This window comes from Amblyomma maculatum, chromosome 5 (genome assembly GCF_055883805.1).
Source record: "Amblyomma maculatum isolate TAMU_Amacu chromosome 5, ASM5588380v1, whole genome shotgun sequence".
NCBI classification, from domain to species: Eukaryota; Metazoa; Arthropoda; class Arachnida; order Ixodida; family Ixodidae; genus Amblyomma; species Amblyomma maculatum.
The window spans coordinates 162,311,144-162,327,741 of NC_139348.1; the positions used below are offsets into that span (position 1 = coordinate 162,311,144).

At 47.2% G+C, this 16,598-nt stretch overlaps 1 protein-coding gene across 1 annotated transcript in view; it reads left to right on the top strand.

Annotated features, from left to right (window-relative positions):
* Positions 1–15,742, top strand: part of LOC146190161 (uncharacterized) — a 195,215-nt gene extending 179,473 nt beyond the window's left edge. Inside the window, exons 47-50 of the mRNA XM_084605427.1 lie at positions 6,193–6,365; positions 10,554–10,658; positions 15,414–15,449; positions 15,702–15,742. Of these exons, the coding sequence (XP_084461553.1) occupies positions 6,193–6,365; positions 10,554–10,658; positions 15,414–15,449; positions 15,702–15,742 (355 nt within the window). The remainder of the gene's footprint in view (positions 1–6,192; positions 6,366–10,553; positions 10,659–15,413; positions 15,450–15,701) is intronic.
* The last annotated feature ends 856 nt before the right edge of the window (positions 15,743–16,598 follow it).

Below are 16,598 nucleotides of genomic sequence, written 5' to 3' on the forward strand. Positions count from 1 at the left end.
ATTGACTTGGTCTATTGAAATGTTTACTTTTTCCTATTTTCGATATTGTCACGTAGTAGTGACGAGGTCGACGACACAAATGAAGAGGTCGATAATTGCACTAAAGAAACTCTTTATTTGGGCTGACTTGCGCCCGCAAAAGAACTAAGCAACTCGGCGGCGGCGATAGAAACAAACGTGCTCGTCGATCGTCGAACAAAGAATGCTCGTCACACTCGGCAACGCTCAATTTAAAGGCTGCACAGAAGAATCTAGATAACGTCGCAAACAGCTACCAGCACGGGCTGGATCATTGTGGAAAGACAAGCCAGTGGCCGGAACCTTCGAGACAGATCTCGGTGCGTCTTGCGCTACAACAAAACAGATAAAGGTGCGACTCGCGACATCGAGCAGTAACAAACAAAGATTACGGAACTGATACGAGGTCCAGAATCAGAGTGATAAGCCTGTATGCCGGCGGCTGTTAAAAAACAACAGATACTGTTTTGAAGGCTTCGCGGCATTACTCCCCCCTTAAAAAAACATCGCCTCGATGTTCAAAACAAAGGAACTTAAACATAAACACTGCAAAGTTTAAACACCACAGATTCTTTAACGCGCGTAATATGGCTTCAGTCGTACAACATGTACAATTTCTGGGCGTGCGCGTCGCCGTTGTGATGCTGATGTTCCGTCGGGAATGACTTCATAGTCCAGTGGTCCGACACGGCGAAGGATTTTGTATGGCCCAAAGTATCGACGCAACAACTTTTCACTTAATCCGCGACGGCGAATTGGTGTCCAAACCCACACTTGGTCTCCTGGATTGTACTCTGCGTGGCGTCGTCGTAAATTGTATCGTCGGCTGTCGGTGCGCTGTTGGTCTTTAATACGCAGCCGTGCGAGTCGTCGGGCTTCCTCTGCACGCTGCAGGTAGGCGGCGACGTCAAGGTTGTCTTCGCTGGTTACGTGCGGCAGCATTGCGTCGAGCGTCGTCGTGGGCTCCCTGCCGTACACAAGCTTAAACGGGGTCGCTCTGGTCGTCTCCTGGACTGCCGTGTTATACGCGAAGATCACGTACGGCAAGATGGTGTCCCAGGTCTTGTGTTCAGCGTCGACGTACATAGCGATCATGTCCGCGATCGTTTTGTTCAGGCGCTCCGTGAGGCCATTAGTCTGGGGATGGTACGCAGTTGTTCGTCGATGGCTTGTGTGACTGTATTCCAGGATGGCTTGCGTCAACTCTGCCGTAAACGCCGTTCCCCTGTCCGTGATGAGCACTTCTGGGGCGCCGTGTCGCAAGAGAATTTGTTCGACAAAAAATTTGGCGACTTCTGCCGCGGTACCATTTGGTAGTGCTCTTGCTTCGGCGTAACGGGTAAGGTAGTCAGTGGCCACGATGATCCACTTGTTACCCATAGACGAAGATGGAAAGGGGCCGAGGAGATCCATCCCAATTTGCTGAAAGGGCAGGATTGGGGGCGGAATCGGGTTTAGTAGTCCTGCTGGTCTGATCGGTGGCGTCTTGCGTCGTTGGCACTCACGACACGTCTTCACGTAGTGGGCAACTTCGGCAGGCAGTCGCGGCCAGTAATACTTCTCTTGGATTCGACGCAACGTGCGCGCAAATCCGAGGTGGCCTGCTGTGGGCTCATCGTGCAACGCCTGCAGAATTTCTTGCCGAAGGGTTTTAGGCACTACGAGAAGCTGCGCGGTCTTGTTAGGTGCGAAGTTCTTCTTCACGAGGAGGCCATTGCTTAACGTGAAGGATGATAAATGTCGCCTGAACACACCAGGAGGGGAAGCGGTCTTTCCTTCCAAGTAATCGGCTAGCGCTTTCAGCTCAGGGTCTGATCGCTGTTGTTCTGCGAAACTGCTGGCGCTTACCGGTCCCAAAAAGGCGTCGTCGTCATCGTCCTTCGGGGGGGCATCGACGGGAGCGCGGGATAAGCAGTCTGCGTCGGAATGCTTTCGGCCCGACTTATAGACTACAGTCATGTCAAATTCTTGAAGTCGTAGGCTCCATCTGGCAAGGCGGCCGGAAGGATCTTTCAAATTAGCCAGCCAGCAGAGCGCGTGATGGTCGCTTACCACCTTGAATGGTCGGCCGTATAGGTATGGACGAAACTTAGAAGTGGCCCAGATGATTGCAAGGCACTCCTTCTCGGTCGTCGAGTAATTGACTTCGGCTTTTGTGAGTGACCTGCTAGCGTAGGCGATTACTTTCTCCTGTCCGGCACTCTTCTGGACGAGAACGGCTCCTAGGCCCACACTGCTCGCGTCGGTGTGAATTTCGGTCTCGGCGTTTTCATCAAAGTGACCAAGTACGGGAGGGCATTGCAGGCGGCGCTTGAGTTCGTCGAAGGCTTCTCCTTGCGGCGCTTCCCATTTAAAAGGTACGTCAGCCTTTGTAAGCTGCGTCAACGGTTCGGCGATCCGCGAAAAGTTTCTGACAAATCGTCGATAATAAGCGCACAGCCCAAGGAATCGGCGCACAGCTTTCTTGTCGGCAGGCGGTGGGAATTGTGCGATTGCAGCTGTTTTCTCCGGGTCTGGGCGAATACCGTCCTTGCTAACGATGTGACCTAGGAACCGGAGTTCTTCGTAGGCGAAGTGACACTTCTCTGCTTTTAGCGTTAGTCCCGACGACTTGATGGCTTCCAACACTGTCTGTAGTCGTTTTAGGTGGTCTTCAAAGTTGGACGAGAAGACAACAACGTCGTCCAAATATACCAAACAAATTTGCCACTTCAACCCTGCCAGGACTGTGTCCATTACTCGTTGAAACGTGGCTGGTGCGGAGCAGAGGCCAAATGGCATCACCTTGAACTCATAAAGGCCGTCCGGTGTGATGAATGCGGTCTTCTCGCGATCTCTTTCGTCGACCTCAATTTGCCACTATCCGCTCTTTAGGTCCATCGATGAGAAGTACCTTGCATTGCAAAGTCGGTCGAGAGTGTCGTCGATGCGGGGAAGCGGGTAGACATCCTTCTTCGTTATGCTATTCAAGCGGCGGTAATCAACGCAGAAGCGAAGTGTGCTGTCTTTCTTCTTGACCAAAACGACTGGCGCCGCCCAGGGGCTGTTCGATGGCTGGATTACGTCATCACGCAGCATTTCCTCAACTTGATCGCGAATGGCCTGCCGTTCTCGCGGCGATACACGATAAGGGCTTTGGCGCAAAGGTCGGTCGTGTTCGTCCGTTATAATGCGGTGCTTGGCCAGTGGTGTTTGTCGTACCTTCGATGATGACGAGAAGCACTCCCTGTAGTTTCGAAGAAGACTGCGAATCTGGTTTTTCCTGCTGTGGGTCAATACTGGATTGATGTCAAATGTGGGCTGACGGAATTGGTCCGGTGCGTCTTCCAGTGGTTGGTCGTGGAGGGTGAATACGTCTTTGAGGTCCGCTAATTCGTCGAGAAAAGCGATGGTCGTGCCCTTGTTTAGATGCCGCTATTCTTCAGTGAAGTTTGTTACCAGCACCTGAGCTTGTCCTTTCCGGAATTTCGCGATGCCTCTTGCGATGCCGATACCTCGTTCCAAGAGCAATTGGATATTTCCTTCGGCGATGCCTTCAGCGGTTTCAATGTCTGTGCTACCTACGCTGACGGCGACGCTTGATCGGGGCGGCACGGTCAATTCTCCGTCGAGGACGTATAGAGCGACGTGTTGCGTCGAAGTCGTCGTAGCAGGTATGGCTTCGTCTGCAGAGAGCTTGATGAGCTTGGATCGGAGGTCTATGATAGCCCTATTTTCATTTAGGAAGTCCATGCCTAAAATCACGTCGCGGGAGCACTGCTGCAAGACCACAAAGCTGGTGGGGTAAGTACGCCCATTTACGGTTATTCTTGCAGTGCATCGTCCCGAAGGAGTAATCAGGTTGCCACCTGCGGTGCGAATCAGCGGGCCGTCCCAAGCGGTGGTAACCTTTCTGAGCTGAGAGGCTACCGGTCCACTAATGACTGAATAGTCAGCTCCGGTGTCTACTAGGGCAGTGACTCTGCGACCGTCGATATCAACTTCAAGGTCACTTGTTCGCGTCCTCGCATTGCACGTGGGCCTTAGTGTCCGATCTCGGCTCCGTCGTTTCTTCAGGTCATGGCCGGGGCATACCGTAGTTACTGCGCTGGGCGGCGTGGTCTGCTTGCAGTATGGTCGTGATGTCGTCGATGACGTCGTGTGGAGCGGCGGTGAAATGGCTGCGTCGTCGTTAGTGGTCGTCGGCGGCGGAGGATGTTCGTCTTTTCGCCGTTGAGCAACCTCACCTCCAAAGGTTGCTCTGTTCAGTTTCCCCTGCGCGGGCTTGGGGACCTTCCGCGCATACTCTCATCATAGGTACGGCCTGGCGACGCAAAGCGGGCCCTGTACGGCGATGGAGATCTGAACCGACGGCTTGGTGGCACAATCTCACCGCTACGCAGATAGTTGTCAATTTCTTGTGGTCGTTCACCTGGGTGGGGTCGTGGAGCGTCGACTGCAAATCCGCGGAGACCGATTCGTCGGTACGGGCAGTGTCGCAGAATGTGGCCGGCCTCACCGCAGTGGAAGCATAATGGCCGGTTGTTTGCAGTCCTCCAGGCGTCGCACTTCCTGGGGCTTGGGGGTCGTTGGTAGGCTTGGCGTGCGGGGGCCAAGGGGCGGCTTTCATGAACAGGAGGGTAGCGGCGAGGGCTCGGAAAGTCATTACGTCGGGGCGCAGGGCGACGTAATGCACCAGCGTAGTTCATTGCTGTTGCCTCTTGAGCTGGAACAGTCGCAGCCGTCGATTGAGGAACGCCCAGCGCCTGCTGAACTTCTTCACGGACGACGTCCGCGAGCGTCGCCACCTGGGGTTGTTGCGATGATGGCAACATTCGGCGGAGCTCCTCTCGCACGATCTCCCGGATTATGTCCCGAAGGTTTTCTCCGCTTGGGTAGTGGCATGAGTAGTCTGGTTGAAATGGTCGCTCGAAGTGGCGCATCCGGGTGTCCAACGTCTTCTCGATGGTCGATGCTTCACTTTCAAATTCTTCCACAGTTTTCGGCGGGTTCCGGACAAGCCCCGCAAAAAGCGACTCTTTAACTCCTCGCATTAGGAATTTAACTCTCTCACCTTCGGTCAAGTTAGGGTCGGCGCGGCGAAACAGGCGTTTCATCTCCTCTACGTAGACCAGGACGGGCTCGTTAGGTAGTTGAATTCTTGATTGGAGGAGGGCCTGAGCTCTTTCTTTTCGGACAGAACTTGTAAAGGCCGTCAAGAACTGTGCTTTGAATGTCTCCCAATCCTTGAAAGAAGTCTCGTGATTTTCAAACCAAACTCGGGCATGTCCTTGAAGAACAAAGTAGACCTGCCCGAGTTTCGCAGCGCCGTTCCAGCCGTTGAAATCTGCCACACGGTCGAAAAGGTCCATCCTCCCGCATCTTCATCCGGTAGTCCATGGAAGCAGGGGGGCTCACGGGGTTGGACGAAAACCACCGGTGCTGTAGGCTGGGCCATTGTCAGTGTCGATGCCTTCCGAGATCGAATGGGGTCAGGCAGCAGACCGTGTTCGGGTTGTAGGCCTTGAAGTCGGTGGCTGGCTCGGTGACCTGTAGGCTGGTCTTCCAGGGCGACAGGAACACGGCTTGGGTCTTCGCTTGAAGGATCAAATGCAGCACCTCCACCAGATGTCACGTAGTAGTGACGAGGTCGACGACACAAATGAAGAGGTCGATAATTGCACTAAAGAAACTCTTTATTTGGGCTGACTTGCGCCCGCAAAAGAACTAAGCAACTCGGCGGCGGCGATAGAAACAAACGTGCTCGTCGATCGTCGAACAAAGAATGCTCGTCACACTCGGCAACGCTCAATTTAAAGGCTGCACAGAAGAATCTAGATAACGTCGCAAACAGCTACCAGCACGGGCTGGATCATTGTGGAAAGACAAGCGAGTGGCCGGAACCTTCGAGACAGATCTCGGTGCGTCTTGCGCTACAACAAAACTGATAAAGGTGTGACTCGCGACATCGAGCAGTAACAAACAAAGATTACGGAACTGATACGCGGTCCAGAATCAGAGTGATAAGCCTGTATGCCGGCGGCTGTTAAAAAACAACAGATACTGTTTTGAAGGCTTCGCGGCAATATGTATGTATCTGCCTAAGTGCACCTCCTGGAAACATCCACTTTCAAGTGATTTGTAATTTGGGCATGTTCTGGACATTACAAACTTTCTGTTTTGTATGGAATACAGTGCTCTGAGCAGTATTGCATTTCTGCCAAGCATCCTTTTTTCATCTGCCTCGGTAATAGGCAACTGTACTCCATCGGCTTGCAAGAAAGCCTGTGAAGGAAGGGAGCCAGATAAGGTACTTCTAAGGACAAACTGCACCGCATCGGACGTATGCCACTGCCTCTACGAGGACGGTAAGAGTGCTACAGTTTTATACACTATGCATTCATACAAAATAGAGCAAAGTCGCTGGCAAAGTTAAGTTTGTCGCGAATACATTGATGGTTGTGCGATCAGCGTCATAAAGCAAAATTTATAAACGTCGTCGTGGTGAAGACTCCACACCTTCGTACGCTCGTAAGGAAAACAAAGATAGGCTAATGAGCCGCCCGAGAAAAAGCGTCCTTCTAGATAAAGTACACCGTTTCAGAAGGATGGGCCGCATTTTGTTTTTGAATGCGCACAGTTCGAATTTGGCGTCTCTGCCGCTGCGTTGCTTTATATGATACATATAGCTAGATTTAAATTGTTAAAGTAACTATTATTTATAGCAACAAGCATCACTTAATTTTCATAACCATGTGGTTTGCTGACCGCATTCATAATATCGATCGCTCTTTAAATGTACGCATGTTAAAAGTTCAACTCCCAATAAGTATTTTAATATTAACTGAGCCCAAGTCTGGTACGATAGATTATCGCAAAACCTTAACAGCAGTAGAACTATGTTTGCTGACCGCTCTCAGTGCATGATTTTTCGCTAAATAGTTAAATTCGCACAAAAATAATATATCTTGCTCTGCGGTTGCCTGTTGAAAAAAAAATCAATTATTTTCAAGGGTAGCATCGAAATAAAAAGACGTATGCTACTTTAGGGGAGTTGCTACCTGGTTCGGTGTTGGCCCTTGTTTGCTGTGAACGCAGAAGAGAGCCTTTTATCGATGCTGTTGAATTGCCAGTGCATATAGGTGTCGAAAAACAAATAATTTCGGCAACACTAGAATACCGCAGGTGCACAAAGGGACTCGCTGTTTGCACCTCGTTCGTGTCAGGTCATGTGACAGCAAAGACGCTGTAAAACTACCTCACATGCATACCTGGAACCATCCTGGTCCACCTTGCCCTCTGCGTGTTTTTTTTTTTTTCTCAAACATTTTTCTCTTCTCTCTGATAACGGGTCCTATGATGAAGAGAGTATAGTCGAGCGGCGCCCGGCGTACGTGGAGGAAGGTGTACACGACGTCTGCGCATTCACTGTCTATATGTATTTATTCGCGTCTGTGTGCGTGTGCCTGTGCGTGTGCGTGTGCGTGCGCGTGCGCGTGCGCGTGCGCGTGCGCGTGTGCGTGTGCGTGTGCGTGCGCGTGCGCGTGTGCGTGTGTGTGTGTGTGTGTGTGTGTGTGTGTGTGTGTGTGTGTGTGTGTGTGTGTGTGTGTGTGTGTGTGTGTGTGTGTGTGTGTGTGTGTGTGTGTGTGTGTGTGTGTGTGTGTGTGTGCGCGCGCGCGCGCGCGCGCGTGGGGTGCTGTGCCCGACCTTTTCAATCCACGCCGATTTTTTTGTTGTCCATAGCGAATCTTTATTTCACTTATTTTACTCGAATAGCTTGCTAGGTGCACTCTCTTGCCTCCGCTCGTCTTTGCGCATGTAGCATAGTACGTCGAAAAAACCGAACTGGCTGTTATTACGCAAGTTAAAACAGCGCAAGGACGTTGACGAGTGGGAAACGGGAGCATTTACTACGAAAATTCGCATTTTATTTTTCACCTGCTGGCCTGTGATCAACGATACTCTTCTCGATGCGGCTTGCATAGCGGTAGGAGAGCCCTGGCGTGGAGTTGCTCGGTAAGAACGAAAACAAGAGCCTCCAATAAATAATTAATTTGCTCCGACGCATATATATTTGCGAAGCATACATTTTCCAGTCCGCTGACTAGAATTCCTCGTGGCGCAAATAAAATACAAAAGTCGTGTTTGAGTTCTGTGGGCAAATAACGAATCATCGTTTTGTGCAATCTGACTGTTGCTTTTCATATTGAGTGACCATGTATTACGCCATCTGATAGGACGCCTGTGCGGAGAGTAGCTAGAGTGTACGAGCAGCGAGATCAGATGAAAAAGGGCCACGTTTACATACGCACTTGCTTTTTGCAATATTCGTCGCTTTTCAGTTACAGTGGCATTGTTCGGGTCGCCGAGCCTAGGTTTTAAGGCGAAAGCCTTTAATGGCTCATGCTGTCGTGGACGAAATGTGTTCCGCTTTTGAGGCGGCTCTGATTGGACGAGGCAAGATGACGTCACAGAGGTCTCGACCATTCGCAGAACCCCACCACAGTATGCGCGAATGCGTGCCTTATATGGCCATATGTCAATCAATGACCAATTATTAATCAATGACCAATCCAGTAAGTGCTATTTGATTACTGATTAATAATTCATTATTAAACTCATTAATGGTAAATAATTGAATTAATAGTATTTATTTATTATATACTTAATGACTAATTAATAATTTACCTAAAAGCTAATAATTAATTACGAATTAGTGCAAGTTGCGTAGCAGAATGCCGCACTCAGGCGTCCGCCTTTCATAGCTTTAGTCATTAAGTCCCTCGTATTTTTTTTAAAGATGTGGTGTCCAGCTAAATTTCGTTGGGAAGAAGAAAGGGAACAAGGAGCGCGAGACTCTCTCTCCACTGGTCGTAGCAATCTTCGGAACCTTCCCGCGGTTAGAGGCCTCTACGTTCAATCCTCCGTCAAAAAGGGGGCAAAAAGTACCTCGAAAGGAACGGAAGGCGCAGTAAAGACGCCGGCTATAAGTTGTGATGACTTAGACGATACGTCAGTCAGCTGACCTGACGCAAGCAAGTGACATTTAAACAGCGAGTCCCGCACACAAAACTGATAGGCTTGATACTCAGTAGGCCTATTTGACTGATCTCGCGGCTCATTTACAACATTTCGGCCGGGATTTCTCTTGTCCGCATCAGAAAGGCTAGCGGAAAACAGAATGGCAATTTTTAATTGAAACTCGAGCGTGTGTTCATTGCGTGTACAGAAGCTCCTTCTGCGCCAAACTTCTAACCATCACGACGCCAACTCCTAAGCGGTGAATTGAATCACCACTATGCATAGAGGAAGAGGAGACGTTTACTAGAAACTGCTCGAAATTGTAGCGGTAACGATCACAGGGATGTCAAGAAAGATCCGCTCTGGAAACACCGTAAGGATGCGTTTCTCTGCACAACCCGTTGTAATGGAACGTTCCTTCTTGTTGCTCAGCTCGATCGTAAGGTCGGTGAAGGAGAGGGCAATGGATTTGCACCATCTCGGGTACAATGCGATGCTTTACTTAGCTGTGTAGAACAAAATGTTTCCTTGTTTTAGACGGGTTGTGTCTGTTTATCATTGTTCCTATTTTTGTTTCGTGTCTCGAAATGACCGATCGATAAGGATAGAACAGGGACATACTGAAAGGGGGAGATATTTACATGCAACTGAGCAAAGAGTGACAGCCTGAGTTGGTGCATGATGAAATGAACGGCGGCACAACAAACAAGAAAGAGATGCGTACTGTGCGCGTGTGGTTTCTTGTTTGTTGTGCCGCCGTTCATTTCATCAAGGTCAGCAAAATGCACTTACATTTATTCATTACGCTGTGTGCTTTAAAGGTAGAAAACTCGGTAGTCAGAATGAATCGCAGCTGGTTTTAGTTGCATTGGGGTGGTGGGGGCCGTGCTAAAAGCAATAGGGGCACAGTTAGTCAAAAGAAAATGGAAGCAAAAAAATTAGTAAATCTGCTCACATGAACTAGCAAAACATAGCATGCCTTTACTATTTATCAGTAGAATGTGCTCAATGTCGGCTAGCCTTGGATGAAACAAGAGATGAGTACATAGAATGCGGTGACAAGCCAGCCCTGGCTAATTTGTACACCCTCTCATACAGCGAAAAGCGCTGTGGAAAAAGATCATATACACATATTCCTAGTAAAAAAAAAAAAAAAACCTTATGAGTCAAAATAACCTCATTCAAATTTTCATAATAAACTCTACAAATCTCATATAATCTCATACCTATCTCATTCAACGTATGAGAAATATATACGATTGTATGACATTTGAGTTTAGTATGACAAATCTGTATGAAGTTATTGTGACTCATACGGTTTTTTTATGTTTTACTTCCACGAGAAGAGTGATCATTGTTCGCAAACAACGAGGAGCTCCTGTTCATAACGATATCATTTCTCTTATACCATTTCCAAATCATGCTTGCCACGACTTCTTCCGGCCACATGGGGTACAACTGTTTACAAAAAAAGTGCTGCAGGCTGTGGGATGCTGCCTGCAGCAAAGTCTGAGAAGAGAGCATTCTATTTTCAGATTGCACGGAAGAGTTGTGTCACGTATACTGCGAGGAAACGTACTCACCTGAAGTGTTGCTGGAATCGAAGTGCATAAACAATTTTTGCTTCTGCAACAGAACAGGTACGTACACTCCTGCTCTGCATGGTAAGGAAATCCATCAAAGAGAACGACAGGGCAGAATGAATCCAATTACAACCCTGTGCTGGCAACAGAAAAGAAGTTTCAGGCCAGAGTAATGGTGACAGAAATTGGGTAGTTTAGCGTATCATAAAATCAGAAGAGGATTAAAGTAGAAGATGGTTACTAATGAAATAAATGTTTAGCTCGAGAAAATGCACTTATATACAGCTTGGGTAGACGACCGCATGAATTGCTGGATTGGAAAGACCGAAAACAAAAACTCCAAGTGAAATCATTTTCTCTCATGTTAGTTCCTGCTTTGTAAAAGTGCTAGTTGCTTTTATAAAAAAAAGGAAACGGTGGCTCCTGTAGCGCGGATACCAATCAACAAATTTATCGTAGGAGCAGACTGCTACCAGTGCTGGAAAACGGAAGGAAGTGTCTATTTTTCTTTAAAGTCGGGCACATGTGCGCCTCCTAACCGCCTACAGGCAATTCTCCTCGAAGTAAATATTTATTTCATGTTTGGGGTAGTCGCTTTCTTAGTCCTCGTCTGAAGTGACATGAACACACCACGTGCTCAGGTCTTCCCGTCTTCTGGTAAGGAATCGATACAGTTGGCAATACCGCAGTTTGAAACGAACATAACTCTCCTTCCACCTAACGGTATTTGCAAACAAAGAAGGTATTTTGAAAAGAGGTTGTTTATTAGACTCAACTTTCGCGTGAATGAATCAGAAGCTAGAACAGTATATTTACTGACTTTGGCGAGGTGATATTAGTAGAGATTCCACTGTACAGTGAAAGACGCTAATGTACACTAGAGAGACAACAATTCTGCCCTGATTTTCGGCTGCCGCTCCAGAACAATTCTGCTCCTTCCGCAGAGTATATGAAAAGTCAGATTGCGGGGTCCTTGATTACACGGCCTTCAATTATAAATCTCTTTAAATATAATCTGTTATTTTCAAAACAGTTTTTCCTATATAAACGGTACTCTCTGTTATGCCCTGTCCCATGACAGAACTGCCATTTTGGTAACTGCAGAGTAGACCTGTGTACAATGTAGGTTATTTGAAGGAAAATGAAGGTAACAGGTACAAATTTTCTCTTCGAGTACCATATCTAGCATGCCACTTAGCAAAACGCTAACTTTAAGGTAGTGTTCTTAACCACAGGGTCCCTGTATGTTCTTTTTAACAAGGAACCACATAGCTATTTATTACTGATGAATTGTTAGCGTGCATTAGAAATGCGGTACAGTATATAGTAAGATGCATTTATAACAAAAGTAGGCAGAAGGCAATGTGGTAAAAATTAAGCACTTGTTTGGAAACAACCTACCAGCCTAGCTAGCCCAAGATGCTCAAATATTTGCACCTTAGAGATGTCAGGTGGGCATTTTTCGGATTCTGTAAAATTAAAACGGAAATCTGAACCTCATACGCCCCGGAGCAGACGTAGTGTATTAAGACTGTGTGCGTTTTTCTCAGATTTCTTCAAGACTTCTAGATAACCTAAATACGGTATCCGTGTGCCAGCAAAGTTATGTCTGCAGGGTAGCATTTTGAAGACGTGGGTTGTCCTTATTGTTCTCCCTCTAAGTTTTGTAGTCGAAACACGAAACTGGTGCAATTGTCAATTTTGACTTATTCATTTTGCTAAATCTGTTCAAATTGTAATGCATGAAACGATCAAAATCACGTACCAAAATGGGCTCACTTTTCACCGTTGAGCCGTTGGCAATAGATAATAGTATCAACGCTGGGCGCTAATGCCAGCCCTTAAACTTGGACTTCTGAAAGAGATACCGAGAACAAACCTAAGCAAGCCCGCATCGAGAGATTAACAAAAACAGTTTGGTTACTACTTGAGCTGAAACTGAAAGGTTTAATGAAAAAGCTAAAAAGGTGGGAAGTGCAAGATACGGGCATGCCCAGTGCCGCCCATCGCAAGTAAGCCTCTTACATCGAGACTTATTCTGTACCCGGATATCCGAAGCTAGCTACGCCACCCTTGAGTTCAGTATACAAACCACAGAACGCTTTCAAGTTTGACATTTCAAACTTAATTGGACTAGCGGGAAGATCTGAGAACACAATTTTCTTAGCCATAAATTGCTCTTATTTTTGGGACGAAATAATGATGTAATCAGTTTTTACGAATAGCAATAAATGGATGGAGTTTTCCTCAATGTCTCTTTTCGCCCAGAAGGAGCACATTGTAGTAGACATCGCGTTCTCGATGGCGTAGTCTTTCCAGACACCTACATCGAAGTGCTGCCTCCGTGGTAACATTATCACTTAGCATTCGGAAAACGAATTTCGATATGTCCTTTGTGACAAGTTACGAAAAATATGCTTGCTTGTTTGTTTCTTATACTGTAAGCCCTAGAGAGGTTGAGCATAAAGACACAACATTGTGCTGTCAAATCACAAGAAACAAAAAAATATCAGTCCAATGATTTGTAGGCATCAAAAAAAAAAGTTTATCATGTGCTGCATAACACTTCTCACATGCATTTCAAAAAAAAGAAACAACATCCTAGAGCAACAGATATTCAGAAAACGTGAGCTTCCAGCCAATCTGTAAAGACGCCTATGGAAGAAGACTTGACGGCAGACTCTGGTATAGTGCATTCCATTCATTAATTACTCACTGAAAAAAGCTGTACTTGAATGCATCATTGCGAGTAACCGGAGGCTGAATGTACCGTCTTTGCCAAAAGTAACCAGGCTGCTGCGAAGGCTGGCGGAGCAAGTGCGCGGCCGTGTGGCGGCGTTGCGCTCCCTGTGGCTTATCGGTGCTCGTCAGCTCCGAGGGTAAAACAGCTGACGTACCTTCGCACCCTCACTCTCGCCCGTTGGATGATAAAAACTAGGCGCGTATCATGTGCCGGCTGCGGTTTCACGTGTGCGAAGCTTGGTTATGCCCCGCGAGGGCGCTCAGTATAGCGATGGGGCTATTCGCTCTTCTCGGCAACTGCCCTGAAGCAGATATGTCGCGTTTCTCGCTATATAATTATACGTGTTTGGGTTCTGCAATTCGCTACTGAAACACACCAGCAGAATTGCGCTTTCCTGCGTGTTTGATGCGCTTGTACATGAAGAATGATAACGCGCCTTGAAATTTCAACATGCTTTCTCCGAGGTGCCTTGCGTACTGCAATTTTACGGACCGTAACTCCGGTACAAATTTATGGGAAAGCTTGTGAACCCTTCCAAGCCACCTTATCTCTCTTTTAGGCTTGCAGAATTGCGCTAGTCGCTTGGGGAGGCTGTGTGTAAATAAGATCAATGTTTGATTCTAACAAATTCTTGCATTTGCTTGTAGATAAGTTTTGGTATAGGTAACAAACTATAATGACAGCTTCCTCACGCTTAGCCATTATATGCACATGACTGCTTTCTCGTTCGCGGAACCCTTATTTCAGAGCAGCATTGTCGGGCAAATCTAGCACATATTCGTCCTAAAAACGAACAAGAGCTCACCGTGTCTACTATCACCTGCTTTTCTGTTTTCCGCAGTTGCCGAGAACAGATAATAGCCCCGTCGCTATACTGAGCGCCCTCGCTGGGCACAACCAGGCTTCGCAGCCTGGTTGTGCCCGCAGCCCACAGATCATACGCGCCTAGTTTTTATCATCCAACGGGCGAGAGTGAGGGTGTGAAGTTACGTCAGCTGTTGTACTCTCGGAGCTGACGAGCACCGATAAGCCACAGCGAGCGCAACGCCGCCACACGGCCGCGCGCTTGCTCCGGCCGCCTTCGGAGCAGCCTGGTTACTTTTGGCAAAGACGGCACAAACTGTGCCTGTCTGGAGCGTGGATCCGGTGATATTACACATTATTTAGATAAGTTAATATTAGCCTGGTTGTATATAATTAAAAAAAAGGAATTTCAATCTGTCAATCTTAGTTCGTAATTCTAGAGGGGTGAGGTTTGCACGCTTACATAGTTCAGTCGGAGAATGCACATGCTGGTATTTGTTAAATATGTACCTAGAAGCCATCCATTGAACCCTATCCAATTTATGACGATTTGTTGCAGTGTGGGGGTCCCATACTGTCTTTGCATATTCAAAAGTTGGTCTTACTAGCATTTTATATGCGAGGCTTCTAACTAAGGGAACATTCAAAATATTTATGAACTGTATCCCTGTAAAATGCATATTCGGACAACCTTGTTCATGCTGTTGTCTTCGAAAAGAGAACTTCGAAGCGAATTTAAGTGTTTCCCATGTAAACAGCGAAAACGTAGCAGACAAGCAAGAAGACGAGCGAGCGCTACCAGCTAGTGAGACCAACTTCCCATGACATTCGACATAAGTATCGACATTTGGCCGACTTCGCACACATTTAGTTTGGTCGAAAACAAGACATGTGGGAAACAACAAATATAACTGCAAGGAAGGAATTTGGGCCATGGCAATATTGGACAGCTAGCTAGGTGAAAGCAAATTGCACCAAGCCGCCGGAAATTGTCGCGTGCACCGATCGTCAGCAACAAATCAAATAAGCACTCTCAGCACTATGAACACGCCAGTAATACGGCCAATACCTGCTTTTCAGCTGACTGTGCATTAGGAGGCCATCATAATATTATTGAGAATTCGACACACTCCGAACATCTGCCCGGCTTATCAAGCGCGCCCCTTGAGGCAATCATACTAGCTATCGAAATCAATAAAACGTTTGGCAGCACCAAGTGCGCAGTTCAGTATCTTCAGATGTCCTTTGGTTTTCCTCCATTACAGATATGGAAGACCGAAGAAAGAGAAGATCTTTGAAAGGTGAATCGCCGCTTTTGCTCCAGTTTTTGCGTCAAAAGGTTCACTGCATTTACAACTCATTTGCGTGTGGACATACACGACTCATCTCCTCTTTTCAAAAAAGATTGTGTGACTCTTCCTTTTTTGCGAAAAACTCCCAGATGCCTGTGGTGCGTGGTATGAGGTCTTGAAAAAATCTTAATCACAGTCTTCTGTTTTATCACGGCTCTTTTACTTTGTCACTCTGTGGTCGCTCTATTGTCCCACCTGCAGTGGCTTGGCCGGTAACTACTGTCATCAAAATCTTGGCGTAGCAAATAATTTTTAATGGTAGCGCGACCACTCAGAGGTGCGCAGGTACTGCATTAGAAATCACAGGGGCATAATTGCTGTATAGGCAACCTACGGTGAAATTTGCCGTATTTTAAAGCACCGATAAACAGAGCCTAGATGTCACAAGCTGTCTCATCAGCACGCTGCACAATTAGAGGCGTGCTGTATAATGCTGTATAATTGCTGTATAAACCGCGAAATCCTCGCAGTTCAAATTTCGCACAGAAATGGCGTTTTGTCATTAGTATTTTCTAATATCAAATTTGTCAGGGGTACTTGCCTAATGCAATCAAAAGAAGTCGGATGTGCTTGCTACATGCGGCGGGGGCGCAGCCGCTTTTTAGCTAAAGCGTCCCTCAGAACTAGCTAATCGCGTGCGTGCACATGTTTTGTTTGCCTGAGTTCTTCATCCTTGTGTTGCGGCTTTCGTTTTGGTTTGCCAATGGTACAATATGTATCAGCTGTGAATGCAAGCGGTCTTCACTTCCTTTTCACTAACTGCAGAGTGCAATGAAGTCAGGTGCATAGAAGCGTGCCAGGAGCAAGAGCCTGGAAGACCAATAATCAGTGCCACATGCGATGACGCCACAAAATGTAGCTGTGTTTACGAGACTGGTAAGTCACATAAACCAGTGCATGTGTAACTACGGAAGCTTGCAGCAGCAAACCAAGTAATTCCTGGCTTCGATCCTTCTTAATATTGTCTGCAGTGTGATATCGCCCTGAACCACCCAAATTATCCCCAGTGTATCCGCAAGTGACCCAAAGAAACAAAGGGTCTTTATTCTAGCAAGAAAAGCAATGTTTAATGCATGCGAACATGACTTTACCACAAAG